The following is a 12,988-nucleotide window of genomic DNA, read 5'->3' on the forward strand; positions in this document are numbered from 1 at the left end:
TGTTATAAATTAAAGGACACTAAAGAGATAGGACAGCTAAATGGAGTATATGATCTTGGGATCCTAGATTTTTAAAAAACAACTATAAAGAAATTTGGGAAGACAAATGGAGAAACTTGACATGGACTGCATATTGGTTACTGTGATCATGTTCAACTTGGGGGTATATAAATGATATAATGATATTATGGCTATGAAAGAGAATGTACTTCTTGTTAGGGGTAAATGTAGAAGTATTTAGGAGTTAAGTATATGAATATCTACAATTACACTCAAATGGTTCAGAAAAAATTTTTTTTAATTATGTAAGGGTTAAAAGGGAAGGAGGCAGGAAGATGAAGCAAACGTAACCAGTGTTAACTGGTGGATCAAGATGAACTTTGGTTCTAACTGTACTACTCTTCCAACTTTTTTTGGAGGTTTGGAATTTTTTTGAAAAAGGTAAAAGGGTAGGGGGAGAATATCCTGGGAACAAGGGACAATAGTCCCTGACACAAACATGCCTGGAGCGGTCAAGAAACAGCAGAGTCCAGTGTGGCTGCAGGAAATGGCACGAGGCTGCAAGAAGCCAGGTCATGGAAGACGGGAGGGCAGCCACTGGAGGCTCCCGGCAGAAGATGCCTGATGCTAAGGAGGTCACTCTGAGAGCTGGGTGGGGACCAGGCTGCAGGGGGGCAGAGCTGAACTAAAGCAGGGGCATAAGGTAGGAGACTATTACAAACATCCAGGGATAAATGACAGGGGCTCAGACTAAGGTGGGCTACACAGGTGGTGAGGAAAGGAGATGGTGACAGGAATGAAAAGGATTTTCTGATGGATCACATACACACCTGCACCCATAAACACAGACACACACACACACACACACACACACAAAGAATTAAAGTTGACTTTTTGACTCAAAACTTGGTTAAGGTTGAGCCAAATTCCTATTTTACATAAAGAAGAAAGGAAAAGCAATTCTAATGTGACTGCCGGAAAATACACGTCCTCTTACTCTGGGGTATCACCATACTGCTTTGTTAACTGGATCCAGTAGTAATTCAGCTCAGCATATCATCGGGGGAAAGGTGATAGCAAAGCACAAGAATCCATGAAGTTTAGCACATCTCCTTTTCACCTGGGGCCATTTGTACAGCTGTCCTGGTCTCATGATATCTCATCGTTCACTGTCCCACCCAATTAGAAGGTACAACGTGTTTGATACAAGGGTTGGGTTTTGTAACTCATTTTGAATGCTGGGTTTCTAAGAACAATCTGAAGCTAATAATATAAAACTGAACACTCATCTTGGAACTTTTCACAAATGTTAGCTAATTAATTCTTACACCACCTCCAGAGGTGGTATCATCCTCATGTTACTATTAGAGAAACGAGATATTTTTTAAATTCTGCATTTGTATCACTCCTCTGACACAGACACCTCTGAGCTTCACATTATCATCACCATTTTATGCTTTCAGAGAATATCACAACTTAAGTCTTTTATCAACAGGGTGGGTGTTAATAGCTGCAGCCACATTTTAAGCATAGCAAATAGGCTTTAAAAACAGTGTGAATTGTGTTTCTCTTAGTCTCAAAGCAATGCATTAACAGAATGGAACAGGGCAAAACTATGCCCCAACACACACATGTACACACTACACACATACACATGCACAGCAAAAGTCATTTTTTTAATTTGCCCCAACATGATGTAGTAAATAAGAGAAAACTGCTAAAGCTCCATAGGGTAATTTCAAAATACTTTAAAACCAAAATTCAGAAAGTTGGGAAGGAAGTCACAGCATTTGGTCCAGAAAGACTATATAATAATGACTGCTCTTGAGTGATCAGGGACAAACGAGTTTAACAGTGGGTGGCAGGAAGGACACATCCTGGCTCCTTGCACATGGGATGGGGCTCCTCCTTCAGGCCCAATTAAAAGTGTCTTTTAATTGGGCTCAGAGGGCCTGGGCCCATCACAGCAATGGTGAGGCGCTGTCACCAGCAGGGCAGAAGGGAGCCGGCTGGCCCTGGCTCAGGGAAGCAGGCACAGACTGTTCAGGGTAGAGCTGCAGCAGGTATCAGAGCCACTGGGCCTGTGGCCTGATTTCCAAATGAAACCATTTTAATCCACACTGCATCAATGGTTCTAAAATGAATTTTTTTAAATTAAATTAAAAAAAAATTTTTTAATAGAAAAATAGGGCACCACAACTCAAAACCTGCTCCCCATACCCATAACTACACTCTCAACAGAGGGCTGACAAATTTACTTATACAGTGAGCCACACAGATGAGCTATAGGCAGAGTAACAAAATCATCTCCCCTGTAAACACAATATTCTGCTTGGAATGCAAATTTAAAACGACTACAGACTGAAGTGTGCTGAAGGAAACGGAGACGGTGCAACTTTATGCCGCAGAGTAAGAGGGGGGCTCTCCCTGAAAAGGCCTGTGTTCCACCCAGAGCAGGCTTTTTTCTAGATATTGATGAGCAAGTACAATTTGTTATCCAAACTTGGAGGGTTTGTAGGTGACCGGGGGCACTTTTAATACTCACACTGGGGTAACAGGCAGGCACGGAACCAAACCTGGACAAAGCGAGATGAGCGGTCACTACAGAGAAGTTTGCTTTCTCTGTGCCTCGGTTTTCACATCTGTGCATCAGTTTCACATTTCATACATGACAATACCATCCTCTGCCTCACAGACATGGTGTGAGAACTATGTGAGCTAATACACAGCAAGCTCTAAGCCCAGCACCGGGTGTGGACCAGGCTCTGGGACAGGGATGAAAACCTAGCCACTGTACATGCAGATCTCCATTATTCGGGCTCCCACCCAAATCAGTAAACTCAATAGGAAAGTCAGTAGGAAAAAGGGAACGATTAACAAAAAATTGGGAATCATGATGATGAAAACCAAAGCCCCAGAACAGCTCCCAGCGCCTGAAAACACAGGCACTAGCAAGCACGCGCCATGGCTCCGGAAGGACTCGTGATGCTGGGGGCCTGAGTGGACTGAATGCTCTACTTGCCATCTGACCTCCCAAGACTTCATCCCTAGGCTCAGTAACTTCAAGCAGGGAAGCTGATGACAGCACTTCAAAACATTATGTATTCTCGAAACTAAATCAAAGAAAACTCTTTCTGCAGTAAGTTTATTATTGTTGCCTTTCCCATTCCTGTACACGTGTTACTCCCTGCCCTGGAGCAGCATGAACACATCCTCTCGTTCTCTCTCCTGCGGGTTCTTATAAGCAACAGAAGCCTCTGGGTGATGGCATCGGCAAAAAGCGGGGTGGGCTGAGGTGTGTGCTCACTGGCCTGCCCACACCTCCCCTCCAGTGACACCAGAGGCTGCTGACCTGCCTCACTTCTGCCAGCCCCCCACCCACGGGACCAGCAAGATGCTCCTCGTTCACCAAGCTCATCTCTGCTTAGCAGAGCCACCCTTCAGAGCGTCTGTACCCAACAGATTCGCTCCTACATCACAATTCAGAAATAACAATCAGGGACACATAATTCATTAAACTATCACATTCACAAAAGCACAGGAAATGGTGTCTGTAGAGTAGGAAAAAACTGACATCTGGTACCAGCGTCTTCTGATTTTTGTCAACGTTCTCCATGAAGTGAAAGGCGGGGAAACAGAATAAAAAAGACAAACAGTCCAGCTCATCCTTCAAAGAAATGAAACTGAAAGGGTTTAGCAGTCAGGAGACCCTCCCACACTTACAGGTTCCCCGTAAAAAAGAAACGCAAAATCCCAACGTATGGCTGTGTACTTGGTAAAGCTTATTATGCCTGCCCCTTGCCATGGTGACACGTGAGGAGAGGGGGACTCAGGCAGCCTTGGGAAGCCATAAACTTTTCTAGCAGCAACAGGACAAGTGGACAAGCTCTTGCCAAAACTGGACAAGGTGGGAATTGTCCCTGAGGCCTGCCTCTGCTAAACTGTTCCCCTTTCCACTACCCCTGGATCCACCTCGGGTCTCATTCTTGCTAATACAAACTTATCACACTGGATACCTATAAGCTTCTCTTCTTACTCCTGTCAGTGAGATGGGGGATTTGCAGATGAAGACAATGAAGGTTCACAAAGTTCATGACACGCACAAGCCACAAAGCTTGTATTTGGTGGGGACAGTCACCAAGACTCAGGCACTCTGACTCCTAGTCCCCTGGGATCCCAAACACCCTCCTTCAGGGCCTGCCAGGTAACATGGATGAAGGAAGCTAGGCAGGCAGGTGGGGCCTGTACACTGGAGAACAAGAACGCCCAAGAAAAAGGGCAACATGGGCCCAGCTCTAGACTAGACTAGAATCACATCAGGAGGGAATACAGACTCACTGAAGGGCTTTAATTTTCCTAATGCAGTCCCCTAAAAGCCCCCAATTCAGAACTCTCTTGTTGCTTTAAAGCACATTCACTGACAATAACTAATTAATTTTCGTGAGTATCTACTATAAGCCAAGTGCTGTTATAGGTGCAGGGAGACAGGTTTCCAATCTGTGGAGTTTATATTCTAACTACCCTGCCTCAAGGTGACGTATCCTCTTCAGCGTGTGATCTGCCATGACCTCTAGATCAGTTTCTCTGTCCCTCACCATAGCCAGGCACAGTCTCTAGTATCCTGAGGTTTCCCTTTCTTCAGTGATGCCTTCCTACCTTGTCCTCGAACCTTACTTTATAATTGATGCCAGGTCAGTTTTTATGTTTTGATGGTTATACTTTAATATTATGGGAGAATCAAAATCCATGTCCTGCCTCTCAAGATGTCAGCATGTTTTCAAAGCATACATTCTATAAAAGTGCCTACCATGTTTTGAGCACAGGTAAACACCTCAGAACAAGACTGAGTGACAGGAAATAAGAGTCATTTCATTCCACCAGTACATATTTACGGAGCCTCTACTATGTGTGTCAGGTGCTATTTTAGGCTTTATGGATGTATCTGTGAAAAAAAAATAGACAAAAACACTCTCCTCATGGAGTTTACAGCACAGTGACAATAGTTTACAGCACAGTGACAATACTCTTCTCTGAAACTAATACAATATCCTGCCAGCAATGTGGCAACTGTGACTTCAGTCACACCTGAAACTGGGAGGAGAGACTTGGGAGACAGAGGGAGAAGAAATTGAATACCTGGTGTACTGCCAGTCCCGGCACAGCTGAGTCTGTGTCTACCACCTTGCGGCTCCACGAACCAAAGGTAGAGGATACCAAAAGCGTGAAAGAAGTAAAGTGGGAGCTCACCAGATGCTGCACTGCTTGCCACCCCACTCAGAAGTTGGAGCATGAAATGCAAATATAAGGAAACATTGCTTTGTCATGACTGAAGTGTGGTCACTGAGTAATGGCAGCCAGCCTTCAGCTACTTAACAGGTTCCTACTAAGAGCAAGGCATGCTGGGTGCCAAGAAAGATGCTGAGAATATAAAATTAGGTCACTTCCTTTGAATCTTGATATGTCACCAGTTTGGATCATTAACTGGCATGGGTCACGTCCACATTGCTCATGAGACAATTATGTCATCATATGACAAGTCACTAAATTATACTCAGTTTATTAAGTATTGGGGATTGTGGAAGTTCTGAGTAATGACTGCCTCAGAAGAGGGAAAGGTTTTTAAGATGTTCTCTGTTACACTGGTACTGATATTTAGGCCACATTTTTTCTTAGAGTATGGATAAACTGTGTAGTTTGCCTCATACTCAACCCTGCTAGAAGATGACAAAGGTGTCAGAATTTCAGGATGGATGGACCTTTGGGAATAATATGGTCTGATATTCTGCTCAATCCAAGAATGACCTCCACGTCTTTCTAGCTAAGTGGAAACTTGGCCTTCCTGGGAAACTTTCAGGGGCATGAAGCTGATGATCTGATGAGGCAGCCCATTCTACATTCAGAAAGCTTTCTTGGAAAATCCTTCCCCTCATACTGAGCCCAAATTTGCCTTGCAGTAGGCCCCCAGGAAGCAGCAGCAGGTTTCATTCCTGAGACACGCCAAATGAAAATTCCATTCAGTGACAGCTGCACTGAAAGGTGCAGATCTCTCACTTCTGGGCAACCTTCAGGAAGCCTGGGCTGGAGAACTAACTCCTGTCTAGCACAGGCTGCCTCCAGGGCTTTACTATGAAAGGAACAGAATCTTCCATTGCCAAATTTAGAAATGCTGTGTGTCAGCACCTCCAAAGGGCACACACACTATTAATGCTCACCACCATCATTCTCCCCAGGACTTTCAAATCCTACTCATAAAAAAAGGGATGAAGGAGAAATCTGATCCATCACAATCAATGGAAGAAAAAACATCTGCTTGCAGGGATGCAATAAATACTGTTTGTGGTAATAGCATGAACATATTTGGAAACTCTACAATTCATATTAAGTCGTCATTTGGGAGCCACACCATTAGAAATGCCCAATTCTAAGCTGCCAACCATATATCCCTACCTAGAGATAGGTAGTCTCAGGGTGTTCAAGACCAGACTCATCAGTACTGTGTCTTCCTCCCTCTCCAATTCTACTCTCTTGGGTCCCATTCCATTAATGCTAGAACTTTTAGTGTTGATCGTTCAATTCAAAATTATCTATGGGATATCTACTATGAACACCTTTCTTTCACCAACTCCTGTGACAAAGATTGCTTGCTTGCTATTTACCAAATGCATTTCCTCTGTTTCCTGGACACAGGTGTATTTTCCAGCCTTCCTTGTCCTTAGGTATTGTCAGAATAATAAACTCTAGGCAATGGCACATGAGTGGAAATGATACGCTCCACATTCAGGTATGACAGCACACACACAATCTCCTATCCTCTTTATTTTTCCTATCACCTGGATTTTCAAACTCAGGGCAACCTTGAAGGTCACATGTTGAAGCCTGTCCACAGCCCCTGCCTGCTCCACTACCACCACCAATCCCTGAATGACTGTGTGGAGAACCTCTCCTACACTCTCGGTCTGTGAACAGAAAATAGTTTCTTTGTATTAGAGCCATTGTATATTTATTTGGTGGTTGATTTGTGAGCATCACTGTAACTAATGCATTTTCTATTTCCAATACATTCCATTACGGAGTCTTTAATAAACATTGCTCAAACACTTACTACATTCCAAGTATTGAGAGAGGCACTGGGGAAATGAAAATGACTAAAGGAGGTCACAAGGTCTACCTAAACCAGATAATTAAAACTCAATATAAATGATCTCATAACAATGTGTATGTGTTAAGTTAGTTACAGAAGAAAGATCTGAGACTTCATTTTGGATCCCAGGCTTCTTTTTTTTCAATTCCCATGCTTTATTAACAGTATGGTTTTCATTAACAAAGGTTCTGTGGATTCTAGGCTTCTTAAGATGCTTAACCTCTGTATGTGCTAATAGCTTCACCTGTATTCCTTCTCAGCAATATTCCTTCTCAGCTTACAGTAGCATCCGGTGGGTTAAATTGAATGAGACAATATATACAAAAGCATTTTGTAAATGTTAACTTAATTCATTGCAATTGTCCTAATTCAGGACCTGTTATATTGTACCAGCAACATTATTGGAGTTTCTACCTAAAATTCAATCTACTCTTAATACTGGTAAAGGTAAACTTTCTTAGTATGAGCTCAGATTGCTTACTATGAGCTCCCTTATTCAAAAAATCTTCCAGTACTCTAGAATGTTTACAAAATGAAAGTCAAAATTTTTAGCTCAGTATTCAAGGCCCTACAGAGCATCATCCTAAATTTTTAAGTCCATATCAGTCTCTGTACAACTCCATGTTTTTCTTCTACTCCACCCACCCTATGTTCTAGCTACACATGTCATTTCTACAATGTGCCACACTTTCTCATCTCCTTGCCTTGCATTATTCCTTGTCCGGTTTTTTCCTTCGCCATCTCTCCCCACTGAAACCCCAAGATTTTTCAAGGCCCAACTCAAATGTCACCAGTTCCAAAAATATCTTGCTCCAAACACGCTCTTCAAAACTTCATTGACATAACGATTTTCACAAAACTTCACTCTGCACTACCACAGCATTTAGCTGACCCTCCTTCCTGCCCCACACCCGATAGCACCTTCATTTGGCATAGTCTAAAGGAAAAGAAATGTGAGCATTTAATGAAGACAGGTTACACTGAAGAAAAAGGTTCAGAAGACAATCCAATTACTTTTGGTTGAACCACCAAAAATAGACACATTACAAGAGCAGTGAAATTCTCTAGATTATTAGAAAGAGATTTCTATGCTTCAGGATCTGTTATATCCAGAGGATGCTTTATAAAAGCTATTACATGGAACTTTCATGCTGAAAGTCACTTTTTATAATAATAAACATAATCCTATCAGAAGAATAGAACCAAAGTTCAAAGCCATTAATTCATTTTCCCAGTCAATTTTTCTTCAGAGATTTTAGATGAGTCTTACTTTAGTAAAGTGAAAGAAACATATTTATTAAATTGTCCCACCAATATCACCTAAACATAAATCATGTAAGTTGGTATTTTTAAGGAACTGGTCACGAGTGGCAAAGTTTTCATTCATTTGCAATTATGAAATAAAAAGATTTCATTAATAAAAAGTAATTTAAGTGACCCCATCAACCAAGAATTTGATGCTGTTTTGTCCCTTTGGATTAAAAAAAGGCTAGGCAGAGGCTGGGTACTCTATGTATATTTTCTAATTAGATATGAGGAGACCTAATATCTCCATAGATACTGAATTCATGAAAATCCTAGCAGAACATATGCACAACGCATGCACTACCAACAGTATTTTCTATCATGGGTTCTTGCAAAAAACTGGGCTAAAATGCAAGTGGAGTTCCTTGGAGATGCTTCTCTAAAGAACAGAGAAGCATGAACTGTTCATGAAGGAGAGCCCATGAAGGAGAGGCTGGGGACTTCTAAAAAAGGTTGGAAAATACTAATACTTTTAGAAAGTTTAAATACTTTGTCCTCCAAATATCAGGATATAAAGCAATTTGCAAGCAACAGGTATTTTAATACTCTAACACGAATTAGATGTTATCATTATGAAAGATGGATTAAAATCTGTAGAATTCAGTGCAGATCATTTCCTAAGAAAGCAATATGAAAATCTATAATATACACACAGAAGCCAAATAGAGTGACTAGTCACTGGACACTAAGTGACATATTAGTAAGATAGGATAAACAGGGTAAGCCCCATGCCTTTTCCCAGGGCTCCTGTTAGTCATCAAGTAAGTAACTCAACCAGTTTCTTTCCTAATTCTGTACGTTAACACTAAGAGGAAAGTTAAGAAAAAACTGTTCATGGCATACTGCAGAGTCTAAAGTGTTCCAATTCTCATGTGGGATCGGGAGAACAGAAGGAAAAGACAAAGCACCCCCAGGCAGGCGCCGAAGCACGCTTACCTCCAAAAGTGAAACGCCAAGAGAGGACTACAGGGACTGCCTGGGCTGGATGGGGTGGGACTCAGGCTCCTGGGAGTGAGACTGAAAGTTAAAATAATGTCATTCCAAGTGGGAGAAATGATGGCAGTAAAAATAGCATAGCTCATTTAAGGGACTGTGCTCCCTTTAGGCCAGAATCACTCTGGCATGCCTATCAATAGCACTAAGTAATCAGCTAATCCCTTGTCCCTCTTCAGCTCTAAAATCAAGAACAAGCACAATGCTTCATGCTGAAATTTACATTCTCCCAACTACTGCTGCCATTTTCATTTGTGCCCTTTTCTCTGTCACAAAACAACTTGGCAGATATCTTCGACATGTGATGTTTGCAAAGAAAATTCAGTGCTGTTTTATATTGAGTATATTCTATTTCTAATTATGAATCAATGGTCAATTTGTGGAAAAACTACAGGGAAGTAGTCATCAGACAATAAAGTCAGGTTAAATTCTGTAGTTTTTAGAAAGCAAAGCCACAAACATTTCCAAATAGGAAGATGCTTTTAAACACTTTGCAGTGAAAAGCACCAACCACATTTTCTGTAATCCTCAGGGACAATGGCAAAAATTGTTCTTTATACTTATATTTACAATATATAACTTCAAATTTTCTTACATGTAACTATAAATTATTTTAACTCTCTAGAAAGCTTTTTCCCAAATCACTTGTCAGTGGACCATTATAATTCCTGCCCCCATCAGCCTATCAGCCCACACATTAGTGAATACACCACCAAGTATATATTATTCACCAGCCAACTCTCAAATATTCATCACAAGGTAGTGAGCTTACAGTCTTTTATCTTTTTCCTTTGGCTTCATGTCTCTCCCCTTTTAGGGAAGAAATGAAACTTATCAGATATCTTAACTTATGAAATGTATCAGATATAAAAATTTTGCCAATAGATTGATCAAAAGTATGAAGTTAATACTAGTCAATTCCCAATTATTTTTATATGGCAAAATAAACATTAGAATTAGCTGCGTATTCTGGTACCAACTCTTAGGCTGAAGTTAGCGCTAGAAATTCCTGATATCATACAATGAGTTTCTTAAAGAACATTCTTTTGCCTCTTGGTTGGACCACGACTCTAAACTGTACCATGTTTTCCTACCTTAGAGGGGGGATCTTGGAATGGAGCTGCATACTGGTTGACTCAAGCTGGTTGTGCCCTTCACTGAACAGAGAAATGGCAACAGTACCTAACATCAGATTTGGGCTTATCAAATTCTCAATGCCATCCTTACTTCCCATTGAATGGATAATTGAGACTTGGCTGTATTTGTGTTAAACTGAAGTATAAAATTATTGCTCAAAATGCTCCAATTTATTTATGAAAATATTTCCATATGAAAAGTTTGTCTTTTAAAACCATTCTCTGCTTTGGTGCCAGTACTTGGCCAATTAGGAATTGGTTTCCCTATACATTCAGAGCATATTTAAAAGCTGCTGCTCTTAAGCATACTGTACTCTAACTTAGCAGCTCATCGGAAAACTCTCAGGAATAGCCACTGATAAAGCCGTCATTCAATGTAAGTACAGTCTTATCTGTCCCTTCCAGTCCTAAAATAGTCATGCACAGGCACTGAAGCCACCCCATGTCTCCAGGCTGACACACAGAAGTGTGTGTGATACAGAGTGCCTATGAACCTAATTTTATACTTAAATTGAAAAAAAAAAAAACCAACCTACTTTCTCAGAAACTGGAAAGCCACACATAGGCTACCTACATGTCAGAAATTTCTGAATAAAGTAATGATTTATTAATTTATGAAATACTTATATATTTGGTGTCTCACATGCAGGATTTCAATTTCTGAAATAGAAATCAGAAACTGTCTCATGTTATCGATAAGTCAAATGGAGAATTCTGAATTGCATCTACGGTCTATAAAATACGCTGGGATATTAGTGGCTGCAGTACCTAGAGCATAAACTCTCCTAAAGAAAAACAGCCACATCTCATGAGAGAACATCCAAAAACTGTTCCACATATTTGGCCTATTATAAAGTCTGAAAATAATTAAAATTATATGCAATAAATCTGCGTTTAATAAGATCAATGATAAGATTTTCCATTATAATGTTTCTCTACAGTGGTTAGAAGCTGAATATACTCAAAGACTGTAGAATTAGCTTTCTCTCTGAATGAATGTAAAATCAGCTCTGTCCATCTAAGGATAATTTTACATTTCAAGGTAAACAAAATGTTCAAAGTAAATTTCACGCTAACACTACAATAACATTTAAGAGGGACCCTCTATTCTATTGTGTCAAGCTCCTTGGGTGGAGCAGTCATCTATTTTAAGTGCACAGTAACACCTCCCAGGGTCCAAGCTAGGCCGAGGGGGTAGCCTGAGACAAAAACAAAATCCAGGGAACTCCCTGTGTTTAGCTGACCTGTATGCCCTGAGTCACCATCACTGCTGCAGAGTCGTAAAATCTGTGGCATACCTCTGCCGTTCAAATCATAAATAAACATTTGATACAACTGAGTTTGTATTTTAAGAAGTTTACTTTGAATTGTCTCATCTTAATGTGGGCAAGACACTAAAAATGAAAGAAAGAAAAAGCACCATGTGGAATGATAATATACTAAATACAAGGAAAACAACAAGGGATCTGCACAACCAGAAACAGAGGTGAAGGCAAAGCTGGGGGCTAACGCTTCTGGGTCTTCAGCACACAGCTTGGGCATCTGAGCTGTGCACTTCCTGAAGGCTGATTTATTAATTTCTGAGAGTCCCGTAGAGGAATGAGTGTGTGCCATTAAGATACTCCACATGGATGGTGAGCTTGGGATGGGGACAAAATATTCGGGCCATGGGCACTGTATCTCTACCATGAAAATGCCACTTCTGGCCAGCAGGGTGTAAGAGCCCTCTAACTTTTTACTAGTGCGTACTCACCAGGATGAAATCAATGTACAATTGCAGAGCAAGGACTGATTAGAAAACTATGCGTATCACTTTAGAAATTGGTGTTTTTGTTACATATCATTAAGGAAATCATTTCCCTAGTATGGTGCACCTAGGGAATTCAAGAGGAATAATGAATACTTGGAAATGGGCACACTTTTCTTCCCTCAGTCTCTTCCTGGAAGTGGCCCAGCATGCAATGGGCGAGATTGTACAGATTTCAACTGAAAGGTAATTTTCTATCTGTATGGCATGTTAGAAAAAGGGATATTTCTATTTTTCTACTGCATTTCTATTTTACTGTTTATCATTTTAAGAGTGTCAGCACAGACTAACTCATAGCTTCTGCATCTTTGCCTAACAGATTTAAAATAAAAATTTGCTGACATTTCCTGCACCACAGATGTTTAATTTCTGTGCCACTAATTAGATGTGGGCATTTTCATGTGGCCACATCAAATCAGAAGGCAGCGGAAGAGTTAATGGGTTAAAAAATAAAAAATAAAAAACAGCTAAGCAAACACAGAGCTCAACTAGGTAAACACACTGCATGCAGTGGCTGGAGACTGCAGAGAGGATTCAAATGCACTACAGTCCATTAATATTCTGTTGCACAGATCAAACATGGATCACATCTAATGAATGTTACAA

General features: G+C 40.8%; 1 protein-coding gene across 16 annotated transcripts in view; it reads right to left on the reverse strand.

Moving 5' to 3' along the window:
* MAST4 (microtubule associated serine/threonine kinase family member 4) overlaps positions 1 to 12,988 on the reverse strand; it is a 525,532-nt gene that overhangs the window by 181,423 nt on the left and 331,121 nt on the right. For 6 of the 16 annotated variants that reach the window (XM_073235555.1, XM_073235554.1, XM_073235563.1 and 3 more), the window contains one exon: positions 9,383 to 9,463. The exons of the other annotated variants lie outside the window; for them this stretch is intronic. In XM_073235555.1, coding sequence (XP_073091656.1) covers positions 9,383 to 9,463 — 81 coding nt within the window. The remainder of the gene's footprint in view (positions 1 to 9,382; positions 9,464 to 12,988) is intronic. 16 annotated transcript variants of the gene reach the window in all.

Source organism: Manis javanica, chromosome 1, assembly GCF_040802235.1.
Source record: "Manis javanica isolate MJ-LG chromosome 1, MJ_LKY, whole genome shotgun sequence".
Classification (NCBI taxonomy): Eukaryota; Metazoa; Chordata; class Mammalia; order Pholidota; family Manidae; genus Manis; species Manis javanica.